This window comes from Capsicum annuum, chromosome 4 (genome assembly GCF_002878395.1).
Source record: "Capsicum annuum cultivar UCD-10X-F1 chromosome 4, UCD10Xv1.1, whole genome shotgun sequence".
Classification (NCBI taxonomy): domain Eukaryota; kingdom Viridiplantae; phylum Streptophyta; class Magnoliopsida; order Solanales; family Solanaceae; genus Capsicum; species Capsicum annuum.
This window is the reverse complement of record NC_061114.1, coordinates 230,229,512-230,244,803: the sequence shown is the minus strand read 5'-3', so window position 1 is coordinate 230,244,803 and position 15,292 is coordinate 230,229,512. Positions and strand designations below refer to the sequence as shown.

Here is a 15,292-nt window from a genome sequence, read left to right as displayed (position 1 = left end):
TTTGATTCTTGTTATAGGTTATGATCTTGAGAGAAACCCTTCTTTTGTTGTTGAAGATAAATGAGGAGTAATGTTCTTGAATTGATGGGATTTGGGTCTTCAAATTGAAACCCTAGCTTGAGTTCTTGAGAGGATTTTGAGAAGAGGAGTATATTTTGCTGCAAATAAGCCTTAATCCCGTGTTTGGGGTATATATAGGGGTGGAAGATGATCAAAATACCCTTAAGGAACAATTAAGGTCAAATCTGTCCCTAATTGACTGTCTGATAGGCTCAATTAAATCGATAATAACTTTTTACTCAGACGTCTAAATTGGATGAAACTAATTGCATTAGAAATAAGACTCAAAGAGCTCTCCATTGATATATAGCAGTTCTCCCAGTTCATTATATACAGGAAGTTATGATCGTTTGAAGTTGACCCTGAAATGCTGAAAAAAACTGGGTACAAAGGCTATAAGAGGGCTCCGCGGCTCAAACACATTTAGCTACTGGTTCGGGCAACCAAACACGCCCTTACACTACTATAAAAATTTCGAAACTCACCCGGAATGTACTAAGAGTTTGACCGATCGTAACGCAACTTGAAAATCGAAAAACGGAGGTCATCATATCTCTTTTAATTTCTTTCTTCCTTTTTGTGATGCTAAACTGGTTTTCTTATTGTGTCCTGTTGGATCTTCATTGATTTTTCTATTTTCTTAGTCGTTTTTATATATTTGTTCCCCTTACTACCTTCTTGTATTAACTTACGATAGTTTCTTTCATTTGTGTAGGCTGTGTATAACGAGCTCTGCAAGATATTCGACTCTGGGAAGCCTTCATTTGCACCGCAAAAAGGGAAACCTAGTGTTATATTGTTTGTTGGTTTGCAAGGTGTGTTAATTTAGTAATTTTCTACTTTAGGTGTATCTTCTGTCACAAGTTAATAATATTGGAGCTGCATTAACTATCTCAGCAGTAAGCATTATTTACTGCAATTATTATAATGCACACCAAAAGCTTTCCCTCTTCAATTAAGATTCTATCCTTGTGTTTTTTGTAATTTCATACAGGGTCTGGAAAAACTACAACATGTACAAAATATGCTTATCACCACCAGAAAATGGGTTGGAAGCCGGCTCTAGTCTGTGCAGATACCTCCAGAGCTGGTGCTTTTGATCAGTTGAAGCAGAATGCAACAAGAGCTAAAGTTCCTTTTTATGGAAGGCATCTGAATCTATTATTTTTATTGTTATCTGATTATCTCCACACGTTTAGAAGCTTGATGTTCATTCTACTATCTAATGATGATCACAAGATTAAAGTTAATTAGCTGACAGCTGCCCAAAAGTGAATGGTACCTTACTAAGAGCGTCCCTTCCATGGTAACTGGTACTGATGCATGAGAAAATATGCGCTGTTAATAAAGCCTAAAACTTGATCTCCCTATAGTTGACTCAATCTCTCCTGCTACACTTCAACATCCTACTTCCTAGTCCTCCATATCTCATTTCTAGATCCTTGTTCATGTCGTTGAAAGAACTGTGTAAAATGTTTATAACTCTGAACTTTTAGCAATTTTATATCTGAATCTTTCGAAGTATTAAACAGTATCCAACTGCGTCGAGTGTGCTTCGTGAGCTAATGATATGATACTTTGAACAGTGGAACCATGGAGGGGTACCAAAAAGGTACAGTACATAATTAATCCTTTTAAGTCGAATTTTCACCCAAATGGGAAAAGGAGGGGAAAATGAGAAAGCTATTCTTGTTGCTGTTAGGCTAAAGGAATATACAGTTCACCTGCTTTGATGGAATTTACTGTTGTTGTGCATCTTTCTTAATAGGACTGAACCTGTGATTGGTAATCTGGTCATTTTGAACTGCATAACTTTTCTAATCATCACTTCAGGCCATTTTGTTTTAATTGTATGAATGTTTGTGCAACAGCTATACAGAATCAGACCCAGTGAAAATAGCTGTGGACGGTGTAGAAATGTTTAAGAAGGAAAACTGTGATCTAATTATTGTGGATACCAGTGGGTGCCACAAACAAGAAGCAGCTCTTTTTGAAGAAGTGCAACAAGTTTCTGAAGCAACGGTATGTTCTACTATGCTCTATATTTTTCATTTCATTAGATGCTCATCTTACAAAGTCTTTGTTCATCTTATTGTTTTCTGCAGAAACCGGATCTCGTGATATTCGTTATAGATAGTACTATTGGACAAGCCGCTTTTGATCAAGTTCAAGCATTTCAACAAGGTGTTGCTCTTGGAGCTGTGATTCTTACTAAGATGGATGGCCATCCAAAAGGAGGTGGTGCCCTGATTGCGTAAGTTTTTAATGGTTTGGCTGTATAATGAAATTTCTTCTTATAGTTTGGGAACTGTTGCTTAACTACAGACCATATGTTAAGCTCGTAGTATCAGCTTCTAACAATTGAACTTCTAGCCATTGTAGCTCCAAGTTGCAGGCTGTTTCTTCTTGAAAAGAGGGGGGGGGGGGGGATGCAGCCTGTTAGTTTGCTTTTTCTGGCTAAGATGGATTCTCTTGTTGGTTACCTATATCTGTTGCAGCGTAAACCATTAATATACTCCTGCAGAAAATGATTCTTCTTTATCCAGCGAGATTAGAAATTGATGCTGAACAGTTTTTTTGAAAACTTGAACTACTGCTTAAGTTTTGGAATTTTAACCGCACGGTTTGGTTGACAATGTTGTGATTATATCTTTTATTATGATTTTATCATTTATCTTGGAGTTGAAATTTTATAGTTGCTTTATGGTTCAAAGGGCTATCTTGGAGTCTTGAAATTTTATAGTTGCTTTATGGTTCAAAAGGCAGTATAAGTGCAACTTCTATTACCTCTTAGCTCCCAAAAGATCAAAAACTTTTATTGCCTGTAGCAGATATATCCTTCTTTTGTTTACAAGGTTTTTTCATATTGGTGGTGTTCGGGCAAAGTTGTATTCTTGTGGCATATGTTGTCAAGGTAGCCTTGCTCAGAAAGCTGTAGCAAATTAGCTCCATCGCGTGTTGTAACTGGAATAAAGGCTTGGGATGTCCAGGTTGTTAATCTATCACAACCACTAGGGCATCCCCTGGGGGGCTATATAAGGATTTTGTTATTGATTATACAAATTATAAGTTGGATCGAGTGTTGACTAAGCATTCTGGTGAATGTTTTTGGCCTGTTTCTTTGGATTTAAAAATGATTTATTTGTTCGTTTGCTCTTCCATCTGCAGAGTTGCTATTATGGAAATGGTCCAAACATGTATGATTTTGAAGTATTTGACGTTGAACCATTTGTGAACGGTCTTATAGGTTTGCATTCTTCTGTTGATATTGACAACTTTGTTTGCACCATATTCCTATTTCCACTGCCATTGACTTTGTTCTGCTGAACTATCTCCAGGCATGGATCACTTGTCTGGATTGGCGACCACGACATGGGATACGGTCTCAATGGATCCCGAGCTTTTTCTGAAGTATTCAAAAGGACAGTTTACCTTGAGGATCATGTATGAGCAATTACAGAAAGCGCTTAAAAGGGATCCCCTTGGACAGGTTTGCTACTCCCTTAAATTAATCTGATCCCCAAACCCTTCTCCCTCTCCCCCTTTTTGAAGTTTGGCAAACTTCTTCTGAATGTTATATCATTGATGACCAAAAACCAGAACTAATACGTTTTGGTTTTCTGAGTCAAACAATTGTGTGGTGTTTCGATCATGGTTTCTAATTTCTTAAATTTTGACTTCAGCCCTCATTTTCATTTTCATCGTTGAGGTCTCAACATTTCTTGTCCCAACCTGATCCTCCCACCCGTTTTTTGTTTTGTTCTTGTTTGGTTCTTTCTTCCCCTTTTTTCCTCTTTTGCCTTTATTTAACCATTTCAATAGCAAATTTAGTTCCATGTAAAGATGATTTCTGAAATCTTTAACCATATGAAATTAGTTACTATGGTTTAGGGATTCAGTGATATGCTTTCAGTAGTTCAAATTTGAAAAGACATCTTTCTACTATACTAAATCAGAATGCGCACAGTATTTTAGAAACCCTCGTTTTTGTTCATTGAACTTCTAGAAAACCTCTTACCAAAAGTATTTTAACACGTGAACATTAGTTTGATTGGATGGGAACTTGTCAACTCTTCTGCCTGCCTCCTTTTTTGTTCCCTCTCTTTGGTTCCTTCTTTCTTTTTTGGGAGTCATGCTTGTGCCTGTTTGCTTTCCTTCTGCTACATCATTGGTTTTCTTTTTTGGTGGGGTATAGGTTGAAAAGGAATGTCAGTTTGAATATAAACGGTATGTGACAATGATGGAGTCCATGACTGATGAAGGCAAGTGAGCTACATTTTATGGAGTTCAGTTTAAGTTATTTGTACACCTTATTCAGAATGTAGTTTAACCTTTTGATTTGAAATTGACAACAACAAACCTGCATGCAGAATTGGACAGTCCCAAGCCAAAGATTATGACTGCATCTCGAGTCATGGATATAGCTAAGGCATCTGGCTGCCTAGTTCATGAGGTGATGGAGATGTTGGAACGATACAAATGTTTTACCGTGATAACCAGCAACATGAAGGATCGTCAACAAATGAGCTGCCGGTCCAGAAACATGAATGCACAAAAGATCCCCATTGATTGTTGAAGCAGAATTTCAACATATTATTGTAGATAAGTATCTTATGTTCTATCTGTCTAAAAACTTGGTCTTTGTTACAGGGCTCTCTTCCTCATGACAATTCATCCGTTTCCTTAATTTTAGCATCGTTTACGTAAACGTCAGCTAGCTGTTTCCTTAACTCCGTCTTCGAATATTCTCCATCAAGGTTTTTACTAGCAATGGGAGTAGTGTTTCAACAACTTGTGCTACTATCAGTATTTTACTAATGACACTATTGATATGTATAACGTAAATCTGTAATAATTTAATATACAGATAGATCAGTCAACAAAATCACTTGCAGTTCCAAACAACCTTTCTTCATGATTGCTAAAATTCTTTCCTGTGCACCCTCACACCAACCTCTACTTGTTTGTTGACGTGAACATTTCCGAGAACTTGGCTTTTGTAAACAGATACCTTTTATTTGATAAATGAAGCACTTACTGTGAGGACATCAAAATCCAACCACACATTATTGTGTTCCATTAGTTTCCTTTGTGCAAAACTTCATATTACTGAATCCAAGCAGCACCCAACTCTTTAGCCATGAATGCATATCTGTCTGCAGCTTCATCAATCTGCAATACATGTTAATAAACATTCATTAATCTGTACTTTCCCAATCCGCTCCTCGGGTCAGTAGCTAGGCTCACCGGGACATTACTACCACGGTTACTATCAACCCGAGCCCTTGAGGTTGCAAAAGAAATGTTTTGTAAGAAGCTTACAAGTTTTTGTGTTGGACGCCCACATCCATGACCAGCCTTTCGCTCGATCCTGCCAATGATTGGGTTGGTCTGCGTACTTTTCTCCTCACTCGTGCACAGGACATATTGCATTGTCTAAAGAACATGTCGTAATGGAGTTAAGTTATATGCACTGACAACGTAAAATTATTTATTTAACATGATTTGAGTAATAAGTAACATACCGCCAATAGTTTTAACGAGTGCAATGGAACCACCCTATCATCATGATCTGCAGTCAATAGCATGATGGAAGGGTACTGAACAAATCCTATATTGGCAAATTGTTCCCATGGCCTCCTCACATTATGCAATGGTGAATACCTGAAGAGAAAATTTGTAAACAAGATGAGTAACTTCAATGTTGGTGCACGTGTCGGATCCCCTAAAAAGAGTGCATTTTGAATGATCCGACACTTATCTGTCAGCATTTTTGAAGAGTCCAATCAATACGGCTTTTAATACTCACCTGATTAGCCAATGAAACTCTTCCTCCTTATCAGAACAGCCAAAATCAGAGGTCCATGCATGGCCTAATGAGAAACAGAAAATAAATTGTTGTAACATACAGAACCAACTAAAGTAGCAGCAAAATATAACTGTAAACAAACAACACACACACCTATAGTGAACTTGTGAAATCTAAGCATATCCATAACACCAACATGAGCAAGAGCACAGCCAAAGAGATCAGGTCTCTGCAAACATAACCATCAACGTAAACACCTTTTACACTACCAGACAGCGGCAGAGCCAGAAGTTTCACTAAGGAGATTGCACCATCTCATATAATGCCGGTCGATATAAGTTAAATTCGTTGAATAGAATACTTAAGTACCTGATTGATGCAGGCTGCAACAAGAAGTCCACCATTACTTTCACCTTCAATACACAACTTATGTGGTTGTGTATAACCAGCACTTACAAGATACTCAGCAGCAGAAATAAAGTCATCAAAGCAGTTCTGCTTTTTGGAAAGGGCACCAGCTTTGTACCACTCTTCTCCATATTCACCGCCACCACGAATATTTGCTAAGCAAAAGACTACACCTAAATGCTTTGCAAGCACAACGCGAGCAGCAGAAAAATGTGGTGTCATACTAATGTTGAATCCTCCGTATCCAAATAACAAACAATGGTTGCATCCATCCAGAGACATACCCTTTCTAGCCACTATGAACATAGGTATCTTTTCACCATCTTTACTTGGACCGAATACCTGCAAATGGAGCTCCGTTACAAGAAGAATTGGACAAAAAAAACAATTTCTTCTTTCTTTTGTATGTATAGAAGGAAAGCTTCTACTATAGTTCCAAAGGAGGTTTAAAAAATGGTTTTAGTTCTCAGCATTCTTGCAGTTTGGAGTTCTCGTGTTAGAATTTCTGGTTCCACCACTGTACTACAGTGTTGTACAACATCGGCTGGGTTTACAATGCGAAAAGAGAGATGCAAGAACACACAAGGCAATCACTATTTTCAAACATGTTGCCTATAATTGTCTTTAATTTATCGTGTACACAGAGGTCGAACCAGGATTTTTAGCTTATGGATTCTGGACGACAACTCCTTTTTGCCTTGGGTTCGAAACAAACATACTAAATGAATATTCTGACACAAAACTAAAGTTACTGGGTTCTGCCAAAACAGTTAGAAACTAAATGAATGCACATAGAAATGTAAGTAACATATATTTCGATTATCTTTTTAAGTTGGGGGTGATTGCAATGTTGAAAAAGTTGTTCACCTGATTTACTTGGAACTCAGTCCGATCAAATCCAGGAACGATGATTTCTCGAAATACTTTAAGCTCAGGAATCTCACCCTTAAGGTTACACTCATATATAAGTCCAGGGATCAGGAAGTTCATGAACCCAATGAAAACAGAATCATCTTTACGACGAGCAGAAATTCCAGTCACACTACCGATATCAATCGGTAAATGATGAAGCAGGGCCCCTGATTCTAAATCCCTCAACTGCAGCACATTTTTAACATCTCTCAAATAATTCACAACAAGTTGATTCTCATTAACTGCAACAGCTGATTGTAGCACGTCCTTTTCGTCCTCGCGAATTATGTCAAACCAAAAATCAGGATTTTCTAAATCCACTCTGACTAACTTGTACTTTGGAGCATCCTTGTTAGTTAGGAGAGTGAAAACAGTGCCATTATGTGCAACATAATCATACGATGCATCAAAATAATCGACAAGCTTGCTGAAGGGAAGCGCGTCGCCTCTGCCTTTGTAACTGGCAACGCCGTTAGGCAGTGCGGATAAATCACAGTAGTATAACTGATTGACAGTATCACAGTTCCGAAAAACATACAAGAGAACATACTGCAAAACAAACAAGAAAAGTTTGATTTAGGCAAAAGGAATACTTTTGATCGGTCATCGTGTACTCAGAATTAGTGGTGTCAAATGCGCGAGTTGAGCTGAATTTAGGCGGGTCAAAATGGACTAGGTTAGTAAACCAGTAAGGAGAGCAGGAAAATAGGTTGCTCATAAAAAAAAAGGGGCAGCCCGGTGAACTAAAGCTCCCGCTATGCGCAGGGTCCGAGGAAGTATTGTACGCAACCTTACCTTGCATTTCTGCCAGAGGCTGTTTCCAAGGCTTGAACCCGTGACCTCTTGGTCACATGAATATCAATATTTCCATTTATCATTAGCATGATGAATATCTATGTTTCCACTTATCAATCTGACATATTATATCAGTTATCGTGATCATCTATTTCCTCGTTTGGTATATGAATCAATCTCTAACCACAAGTATGAATTATTATTTTTTTCAATCGCGATAAGGAGCATGAAACTGATTTTATTTCAAAAGTCTCTAATGCTCACATTACACAATCATGCAACAATTAGGAATATTAATGTAGATTTAGAATTACCTGTCCATCTTCAGTCACTGAAGCTATATGTCTATGCATTGGATTTTCTGAATCTTTCCAACACCATACATCATCAGATTGATCAGTACCCAAACTATGATAATACACTTCCTGGTGTAAATTTGCATTTGTCTCTCTACCAGCATCTAGTTTTTCGCCGTTCCTACAAAGAAATAATCACTATCAGATCATCTAAAAGGTACATAATTAACGACAACCATCCATAATAAGAGCCAGTCGACTAAATTTTACTGATCGTGTAAAAGTTATTTATCTATCGATACAAGTTAAAAAAATAAAAATAAAACTTTATCAATACTTACTTGGGAGCTGGATAACGGCTGTAGAAAAATCCTTTACTATCACAAGTCCAGCTGATGTTTGAGAACTTAACCTATAAAGAGACCAAAATTCCATTCAACGTAACATAGTGCACTTACAGTATAACGTTTTTTTATACTGTCAGCGTATATAAAGTTAAATTGAGATATCATATGATCGTACCCATGAAATTGTATCAGGCTCGTCGCGCTTATCTTCCACCCTCATAACTTTGATAGTCACCCAATCACTTCCACTTGAACTGATACCATATGCCAAATATTTAGCATCTTTACTAACTGCACACATACTCAATGCTACTGTGCCATCATCGCTAAGTGTATTTGGATCAAGCAATACCTCTGGCTTTCCATCCAAACTATCCTAAAAATACACAAATAATAAAACACAATCCATACAAATAACATTAGCGGAAAATAACAAAACTGGACTTCAACATAATGAAAAGGTCTAAATTTATCCCTCTAGAGTTTAACTACCATATGAAATATCTTGATTTTAGGGAAAAAAGTTCGAAATATATTTGCCCGGGACCATTGCGTGAATACATTCACACTTGGTGCGTAAGGGTCTAAAGTGGTTCACTGGACAAATATATGACACAAAAATGAGGTAATAAATAGTCGAGGGGGTCATAGGAGGCTTGTTACATCAAATTTCGTTAAAGTTTAGGTATATTTCTGACTCTTTTCCATTGATTTTACGCTAGATCATTCATGACATTGTCGTTAGCAAATGGTCTCGTATTCGTCCTTGAATTGACGTAGAAATGGTGCTTATTGTTACTAGCTACTCTTCCATCTCGTCATTGAAAAATAGCCATTTTTCATGGAAAAATAGCTGAAATGTGGCTATTTGTGAAATTTACTCGATTTTAACCAAACTCCAACATGCACGCGGGAGTCTACACATGTCACGAAACATCGAGAAAAAGGTCCAAATTTACTCCTAAGGTCTGATAAAGTTAGAGACAAATGCAAATTGACTTGTTAATTAGCAATATGAACGACCTTAAAGTATAACAGAGGGTAAAATTAAATTATTATTGCACGAACCTGAACATAAAGGACTTTTTGAGGTTGAAGGCCTGTGTTATGGAAGTAGAAGTACTTATCACCTGCCCTAAATGGAACATTATACTTAGGAAAATCGAACAATTTTGTGAGTTTTTCCCTTAGCTTATCTCTTATCTCACAAGTCTTGAGCACTGAATCTGTCAAAATCACTTGTTTTTCAACAAATTCTTTCGTCTCCTTTGAGTCTGGATCCTCAAGCCTATACAGACAACATTGAAAACACAATAAATCAAAACATCACAAAAAAAAATAATAATAATAAAAATTAGAGTATGCATATTGAAGTACGTACCCACTCTGTTTCATTTTATATGACATAATTTGATGATAGGGGGGCAACCACAAATATGAATAAGGGAGTCAAAAATATTTATATGTCATACCTAGAGTAATTTTTGAACCTCAATTGCTACGAATTAACTAAAATCTTTCTCTATATCAAGGGGATTCAACAGTTATTATGATCTGATTTGACTTTGCACGATGTTTAAGAAAATAAAGAATGACTTTTAAATATTGTAGTCTTAAATAAAAAATACTTTAATCGTGTGGTCTTAAGGTAAAAAATTGCTAAAAATGAAAAGAGATTATTCTTTTTTAAAAGAACTAAAAAAAATAGGTCATTTTTTTTTAAACAGACCAAGTATATGCCATCAAAAAACGTTTTTCTCTATTTATGTTGTATAACTTGTGTCATGACATTTATTTCTATGGCTACAAGAACATGTGATTCAAGGTATTAGAAATGTGTCATTTCATTCAACATGTTAAAAGTTTAAAGAAGTTCAAAAGTATTAGAAATGTTTGTAATCAGACTAAAAATAAACGAATAGCATATAAAATGAAACAGAAGAAGTATACGTTAAACGCACCATCTATAAGGATCAGGAACATCAACACCGTGATAGTTATCAACAACAGATTCATCACGACGAGCAAATGGATATGTCAAACTACGCTCGTCGATAGCCGGAAGAGAACCCATTGATCTCCACACAAAAATTTTAACAAACTAAAAACTTAACGTAGAGTTTTACAATGCTTAATGTGAATAAAAAGGCTGTTTTTTTTTTTTTGGAGTCTTTGACGTAGGAACAAAGTTTTTTATTGCAGGAGTAATATATAAGATAGCACAATAGAGAAATGTCCTGTATTAATGGGAACAAGAGATACATGTTGGAGAAAATTGAGATGAAATATGGCGTGAATTGGTGAACAAATGAGAACATTGTTAGGAACATGTCCAAGTTTCAATGGTTTATTTAGGTGTTAGAAGGAAAAATAGGCGGGAAAAGTAATAGAGAATTGGGCAAAATGTTGTCATTTTGTGAGAACTATGTTGTCATAGACTTTGGGACAATTACTTTCATTAGATTCTTTCAATATCGTGAGGAGATCTCTTATTTCACGGGAAACCCAAAAAAAAAAAAAAAAAAATGATGTGTGATGCCAAAGCCATAAATTTTAGGTAAAAACTTATATGCACCCGGTATTTATATTAAATTAATATTTTTTACTATGATTATGTAATTAAATTAAGTAAAATATATATTGATTAATCATGGTTAAGTAACATAAACTTTAAATTCAAACACAAGGTATGCATGTATTGATTTGGTGTATACACCGGATGCGTGTAAATTTTACCCTAAATTTTACTAGGGATGTTCAAATTTAATATATAGGTGTTAAAATTAATTTATGATTCATATACATTGTATAATTTTTATATACATCATATAATTTTTCAACGAAGGAGAGTTGACTGACCATCCTAAGATATATGTGGCTACGCCAGTACGCCATGAATAATGCATTCTTGGTATTGTGGGACCTTAGTTGGTCTTGGTCAATATTTAATGAATCGCGTCAACAAATTAGCAACAAAATTTGGCTGACCTCAATAAGATATATGTGGCTATGCCGGTATGCCACGAATAATGTATTCTTGGTATTGTGGAACATTAGCTGGTCTTGGTCAATATTTAATGAATCGTGTCAATAAATTAGAAAAAAAAAAAAATTGGCCGACCACCCTAAGATATATGTGGCTACGCTATTACGCCACAAAGGATGCATGCTTGGTATTGTGGGACCTTAGTTGATCTTGGTTAATATTTAATGAATCGTGTCGATAAATTAGCAAAGAAGAGTTGGCTGAAAGCATAAGCAATCTTTAATTTTATCGTTATATTTCATATTGGCTCACTTGTTAATCTCTTATTACGTGCGGGGAAAAAATATTGAAATGACGTACAGCATTCTTGGAATTGGACAACGTGTTCTTGGTCAATTTTGTGAGGATAAGTTAAATTTGAAAAAAATTGTTGGGAGAAGACTTGTTTATAAGAACAAACAGAAAATATCCAATTATTCTGAACTATATTCAAAAAGATTACGATACATCTCAACTTAGAAGGGGTCCTATTATCCCTGAACTAATTAAAAGTGTGATTTTGACATTTTTAGTGTCTACATGGCACACACATGTGTCTACGTGAATATTTCAGTGTGTTGTGCCACGTACGCACTAAGGATATCAAAATTACACTTTTAATTAGTTCAGGAGTAATAGAACCCCTTTAAATTGAGGTGTGTCATAGTCTTTTTGGATATAGTTTAGGAGGGTAATTGGGTATTATCTAACAAACAAATTATAGAGTAGAGGGAGAATATCCTCAATATATTCCAATTACATTTTAAGCATATTAAAAATAAAATTCTCAAATCGTAAGAAATGACTTTAGCATTTTTATTTTACCCCTCTCCCTAGAAGATGTCTTTTTTTGCTTCTTGGTGAATTAAATTTACGATCTTTAAGTTGAAAATAAAAGGATATTTTATGTCCGAACTACTCCGATTCCTCGTCGGAATAGAAGCATTACTAGAAGTCATGCTTGATTTTTCTTTTACTTTTGATTTTTTTGGAGTGGGTCTATGAGCTTTGAATAAGAAGGGAACTTAGAAGACAAGAAAGTTTATGAAAAAAAAATTAGTGCGGGCGTTTGGTTGATCGTTTGATTGAATATGAAAATTTTGATTTTCGGATCGAAGAAATTATAATCCAAATTTGAGTCAAATCAGCTCAAATTCGATAGGATTTTCAAGTTTGTTTTTGGGTATTTTTGATTTTTGATTTTTGATTTTGACTTTTAAACTTTTAAGAGAGACAATAAAAATTAGTAACCTCAATCCATTTAAAACTTCGCTCTTTAATTAGAAATTTAGAATGTATAACTTTCTAAAAAAAGGCAGCCCGATGCACTAAAGTTATTGTATGCGCGGTGTCCGGAGAAGGACCCCACCATAAGGATGTATCGTACGCAGTCTTATCTTGCATTTCTGTCATAGACTGTTAGGCTTGAACCCGTAACCTCCTGGTCACATGGCAGCAACTTTACCAGCTACTCCAAAAATTATGACATATTAATTGTATCATTAATTTGTGAGCTGATGCTTCTATTGGGTCAACATAACTTGATTTGGTTCAAACATAACCCATGAATAATTTCTTTTTTTTCTTTCATATCAGACCATGACTACACTTGAGTGATGGCAATATGAAATCACAAAACATCATGATGCACGTTGCTCCTGTCTGTGAAACATGTTCTCCTAGTTTTTGTCTATATAGTATTACATGTTTTGTAGTCCCACCGTTCCGTTCGAGTTCGAGTTTTGAAAATGAAAAATATTATTTGCTGGGATTTGGGAGTGTTACCTTCATAAATGAGCTAATCTATTACGAATCGGATTTAGTTGTGCCATACTACAAGTATTGAATACCTTGTGAGGAAAAAAAAAAAAACATGTTTTGCACATTTTTTCATTCTCAATTGAAACAAAAAACGAAGAAGAAATTGCTTCAAGTACTTCCATAGAATGATTTTTTCTTTTTTTGGGGAACAAATGTGAGTTATTTATTAGGATTCAATGATTCGATCTGTATTCTGTAAGCATTGGTATAGTTATTTAATAGAGTTTAAGTTCTATGAACAAAATATTCTACACTATCAGTTAACTTGACCTGTTATTGTAGGTTACCAATTATTTACATAAAAATTAAATTTATTGTAGGTTACCCAATTGTTTACTTAAAAATTAAGAAAAGGAAAAGTTAGTAACCTAACATAGCAAGTTAAGTTTACCTGATAGTATAAAATATTTTGTACACTGACGGTGTACAAAACTTAAATTCTATTTAATACTCCCTCCGTCCCAAATTGAGATGACATTGATTAAGAAAATAATTAATAACATGCATAATTTACCATAGAACCCCTATTAAATAATGTTTATATTTTAATTTGAAGAAAAAATAATTAATGCAAGGGATAAAACATGGAAAAAAAATTATCTCTTCTTGATTAATAAAAAAAACAAGTAAAATGGAAAATCAAATTAGGAAATTTGGAGCGGGTGAGTATATAATTTTTTCTGCATAATTATTGTTGTTTAAAAGTTGATTACGGGTAACTGTATATAGCAATTTCGTGTGAGTTTATAGTACGTAAACGTGGAAAGAATGCAAATTAAATAACCTGCTACAATTAACATATAAACTTGTTAACACTTAATCATGATTAAATAATATATAATATTTACTAGCTTTGCTAATTTTTATGATTAACTAGTGAACACGCTCGCGCTACGCGCGATTATAATAAAATTTTTGTATATAAGTGATCAAATACTTTTTTCGCTCTCATTCTTTAACATTCAAAAATAATAATAAATATTTGCAAAAACTCAAATATTTTCAATTTTACTAAAAATAAATTAATTATTATATTCATGATTTATATTTAACTGGTTCAACATTTATTAATACAAGATGGAATTTATTATAATGTTAGATTATAGATTTAAATATATCATTGCTTGATATCTTAATAGATTTTGTTAGTGAGGACTCGATTCTTCTATAATTTTCTTTCAAGTTTTTCCTTTTCCTCTCTCCTATATATAATTGTAGAAAATTGTTAAAAAAATCTACTCATTGTTAGCACATTATTAATACACATTAGTACAATTAATTAGGAGTCATGAAGATTGGAGGTGACAGACGGTAAAATTTACACGCCCGATGTATTCACCAAATTAATGTTTTTTGTTGTGGTTATGTAATTAAATTAAGTAAAATACATATTGATTAATCATGATTAAGTAACATGAACTTTAAATTCAAACACATTACTTGCATGTATACATACTAAGATAACATTACTAAGATATCCGATAAAAAGTAATTATCATAGGAGCTGAAAAGTTGATGAATTTTTCTCATTTAATAATTTAATTATATGTTTTTAGGAATAAGTTAAACATGAAATCAACCGAAAAAAATAAAAAAAATAATCACAAGAAAGAAAAATACAATGCTTAAGCTATAAGAAGTTCCACGATAAGTCCATATTATGGCTGTCAAGTGGGCTGGGTTGCTATTCAGCCCACTTAAATAAATCGGCCCGATTTGATCTAGCTGATAAGCCCTAGGACTTTAGGGTTTTGGGTTCCGGGCCGTTTATTTTTTTAATTTGCTCCCGGTTAACCCGGCTCGGAATCTTTTTTTTTTT

At 34.7% G+C, this 15,292-nt stretch overlaps 2 protein-coding genes across 7 annotated transcripts in view; one reads left to right on the top strand and one right to left on the bottom strand.

Moving 5' to 3' along the window:
- The window catches only part of LOC107866826 (signal recognition particle 54 kDa protein 1), a 14,364-nt gene extending 9,596 nt beyond the window's left edge, over positions 1-4,768 (top strand). For 3 of the 5 annotated variants that reach the window (XM_047411392.1, XM_016712827.2, XM_016712828.2), the window contains 7 exons: positions 776-875; positions 1,055-2,082; positions 2,166-2,314; positions 3,229-3,307; positions 3,399-3,550; positions 4,256-4,322; positions 4,431-4,768. In XM_047411392.1, the coding sequence (XP_047267348.1) occupies positions 3,256-3,307; positions 3,399-3,550; positions 4,256-4,322; positions 4,431-4,636 (477 nt within the window). In that variant the 5' untranslated portion in view covers positions 776-875; positions 1,055-2,082; positions 2,166-2,314; positions 3,229-3,255 and the 3' untranslated portion in view covers positions 4,637-4,768. Of the gene's footprint in view, positions 1-775; positions 876-1,054; positions 2,083-2,165; positions 2,315-3,228; positions 3,308-3,398; positions 3,551-4,255 lie in introns of all 5 variants that reach the window. The other 2 variants (XR_007054783.1, XR_007054784.1) reach the window with 2 other exon arrangements.
- On the bottom strand, positions 4,028-10,983 carry LOC107866825 (prolyl endopeptidase). 2 transcript variants are annotated; one of them, XR_001673035.2, is made up of 13 exons: positions 10,589-10,983; positions 9,696-9,915; positions 8,803-9,003; positions 8,622-8,692; positions 8,299-8,461; positions 7,145-7,738; positions 6,239-6,619; positions 6,023-6,098; positions 5,870-5,933; positions 5,586-5,724; positions 5,383-5,496; positions 4,421-5,232; positions 4,028-4,331 (listed from the first exon to the last, which is right to left on the bottom strand). XR_001673035.2 is itself a non-coding variant. In XM_016712826.2 (12 exons), exons 1-12 carry the CDS (start codon positions 10,699-10,701, stop codon positions 5,167-5,169), a joined length of 2,202 nt encoding a protein of 733 aa, XP_016568312.1. In that variant the 5' UTR covers positions 10,702-10,983; the 3' UTR covers positions 4,028-5,166. The 2 variants fall into 2 exon arrangements, 1 of the variants encoding a protein (XP_016568312.1); XM_016712826.2 differs by having other exon boundaries at positions 4,028-5,232.
- Positions 10,984-15,292: the final 4,309 nt, after the last annotated feature.

Coding starts and splice junctions, on each gene's coding strand:
- LOC107866825 (XM_016712826.2), bottom strand. CDS start 10,701: ATGGGTTCTCTTCCGGCTATCGACGAGCGTAGTTTGACATATCCATTT. Junction 6,620..7,144: donor CTGAGTTCCAAGTAAATCAG/GTGAACAACTTT, acceptor CTCCATTTGCAG/GTATTCGGTCCAAGTAAAGA. Junction 5,934..6,022: donor ATTTCACAAGTTCACTATAG/GTGTGTGTGTTG, acceptor GTTTCTCATTAG/GCCATGCATGGACCTCTGAT.